Source organism: Belonocnema kinseyi, chromosome 10 (assembly GCF_010883055.1).
Source record: "Belonocnema kinseyi isolate 2016_QV_RU_SX_M_011 chromosome 10, B_treatae_v1, whole genome shotgun sequence".
NCBI lineage: Eukaryota > Metazoa > Arthropoda > Insecta > Hymenoptera > Cynipidae > Belonocnema > Belonocnema kinseyi.
In genome coordinates, this window is record NC_046666.1 from 31276505 (window position 1) to 31279644 (window position 3140).

Here is a 3140-nt window from a genome sequence, read left to right on the forward strand (position 1 = left end):
GACAAGTAGATTATGTGACTAGATTCCTACCATACCGATACTTTTTTTATTTTCAACTTATTTTTACACAAAGCACCATATCGAGTTGAAAATTTGGGATAATAAATAAGAAGCACTAAGGAAGGTGGGTCTGGTCATGAATTCTAATAATTGTGAAAAAGTATAACAAAATTATTTACAAAACAAACTTTTTTAATAATTAATAATAATAATTAGTGCTTTTCATTTATTATCTCAAATGTTCAACTCGACCTGGCGCTTTGTGTGAAATTAAGTTGGGAAATACAAAAAGCGTCGATGAGATAGGAATCTGGTCACGTGACCCACTCATTACATGACCTTAAATCTGAAATATTTAAATAGAAAAAATAAGTTCTTAACCAAAAAATTCAATATTAGACTTCTAAATTGTAAGGTATGAATATTTAACCAAAAATAGTTGAGTTTTCTTAGAATAATTAGGGATTTTAATCATTTATATACTGAAGAATTTTTTAATTCCACACTTTTTATTTCAGACTACAAAATTTTTAATTTTGACTACATAAAATTCGTCGGACTTGGCAAAATATTATTCCCTGAAGAAATAATGAAATTGTAAGTTTTCAAACTTATTTAGTCAAGGGTCAACATCATTTTTGAATTACCCCATATTTGTGTATTAATTTCTTATTATTTAGTAAACTTATTATTATTACATTTAACAATAATCACTGCTTACTATAATAATATTAGTAAGTAATTTACAAGTACACTGGAACTTGAATTTACTTCCGATCTTGAACATTGCTTGCAGTGGGCTTCAAATTAAACTTAGAACCGGCATCAATTCTGGGAACGCAGTATATTCAGACTGATTAAATCCAAGTTTAAGTGTAATGATTTCACAAGAATAAATAAAGTGAAATACAATTTTCCACTGACAAATAGCTGTTTACAATAACGTTGGGTAAACTTCCCAGCTAAAAGTTCATGTATGGGAACCTCGGAGGATCGTGGACATGATTCTGCACAGGTAATCTTGACGGTTTCTGTTCAGAAATTTTGCAAAGAAAACTGTACATGATCTTGCAATAAAAAGCTGCACCAAAAAAGAAACCGTTGAATGATACAATATAGGTTCTCTGTGAATTCACTTGCACAGGATCATTCAAAGTTTATCTTTCATATAGGTTCATTCGCGGGATTATGAGCAGGGTCCTTTACAGGATCATGTACAGGTCCATTTTCAGGATCATGTATAGGTTTCTTTGGAAGGTCATACACAGGTTCCTTTGCAAGATCATGTACAGGTGCCTTTGCAGGATCATGTACAGGTTTCTTTGCAGGATCATGTACAGGTTTCTTTGGAGGATCATGTATAGGTCTCTTTCGAGGATCGTTTACATGTTCCTTTGAAGAATCATGTACAGCTTCATTTGCAGGATCATGTACAGGTTTCTATGGAAGGTCATTTATAGGTTCCTTTTCAGGATCATGTACAGGTGTCTTTGCAGGATCATGTACAGTTTCCTTCGCCAAATGCCTGCACAGGAATAATCTCTATTAAAAAAAGATCTTTCCACCGTCGCCATTTTTTCAAGTATTGGCCCCTCTACTAAAACAACACAGTAAATCCGCATATTATTTATCTGAACCCTACAAACAATTAAATTCCGCAGCTTTTTTATCTAACTTGAGACCAGACATATCTTTGGGATTGACTGTTCAGTTTTTTTATTAATTACGCCACATTTAATCCCCGAGATTTTGGTTATCTGAAGTTGGATAAAAATGCCGCAAACAATTAAAAATTCAACTTGGCCGACAGCAGATAATTTCTATCACGAGGCCTAATTGATTAGAAAAACAGCAAAGACTATCCCAGATATATTATTTACATAGATGATCCCCCAGATATTATTCATTCGAAGATGGATAAAAATACTACAAGCAATTAAAAACTACAAATACACGACGACAGATAACTTTTATCGGCTTCGCGATAAAAATTATCTGCCGTCGGATAACTAGTTCTTGAGTGTTTGCAGCGTTCTTATCCAACATCAGATAAGAAATATTTCGGGAATTTACTGTGCAGTTTTTCTAATTAATTACACCTCAGCTAATATCCAAAATATTAGTATTCTGAAGTTGGATCAAGCACTGCAAACAATTCAAAACTAAAATTATCCGACAACGGATAATTTTTATCACAAGGCAGATCAGCATGAACCGTCGCAGCGTTTTTATCCAACTTGAGAAGAACAATATCTCCGGGATTTACTTTGAAGTTTTCTAATCCAGTTTCCTAATCCAGTTTGAGCGTGCAATAGTTGGTTCTCGCGCTTCGCGCTCGATATCGTATTTACCTCGCGTAGGATTTTTAAAATTAAAGGTCTGAGCATCGGCAGCTGTCATTTAGTGATTGTGAATTCTCTTTTGTTGAAGCTCCTTTACTTTCAACGTACACATTTTCATCACATATCTTGTGCTTTGCACTCTATTTTGTGCAAAATCCTCGATTTTCTACATTATGCTCAACCTTATTATAGCATATGTATAGCATATATATTTTTGTATCTCGGTCTGGAGCTGCTTATTCAGATCACGATGGCGTCTGTCTGTCTGTCTGTCCGTCCGGCCGTCCGTCCGTCCGTCCGTAAACACGATAACTCTCGAAAAAATGAACGAATCAAATTCATTTTTGGCACAATTTTTTAGGTCCTAAAAGAAAGGACAAGTTCGTGAACCAGCCATTTTTGATAAAAATTCAAAAAGTGAGCGCATTTTGAAAATTTTTGAGACCGCTTTTTTCTGAATTTCAGAATTCTATATACGGATATTTATAGTATTAAAAAGAACAAACAATTTATCTTAATGACTTTTTTCGATAAAAACTATGTGGGTTACGAAAAAAGATGAATTAACAAAAATGGTTATCCCAAAAAAGATCTACAATTTCGCGCAGTGCGAGTGTCACGATGAGAATATGTATCTCAAAGCCTACAGAGCTTTGAGAAACTTAATCTTCGACTATACTTAATCAAGTAGACAACTCAGAATATGAAAACGCATATAAATACTGCCATCTAAAAGAGATCTTTTTGATAAAGTTTTTTTCAAGCATTCCAAATGCAAAGAATAAATATCCGAGCGCG

The 3140-nt window shown here is 33.8% G+C and overlaps 1 protein-coding gene across 1 annotated transcript in view; it reads right to left on the reverse strand.

Annotated features, from left to right (window-relative positions):
• Positions 1 to 1164: 1164 nt before the first annotated feature.
• Positions 1165 to 3140, reverse strand: part of LOC117181062 (non-classical arabinogalactan protein 31-like) — a 16908-nt gene continuing 14932 nt past the window's right edge. Inside the window, exon 2 of the mRNA XM_033373630.1 lies at positions 1165 to 1440. Within this exon, the coding sequence (XP_033229521.1) occupies positions 1165 to 1440 (276 nt within the window). The remainder of the gene's footprint in view (positions 1441 to 3140) is intronic.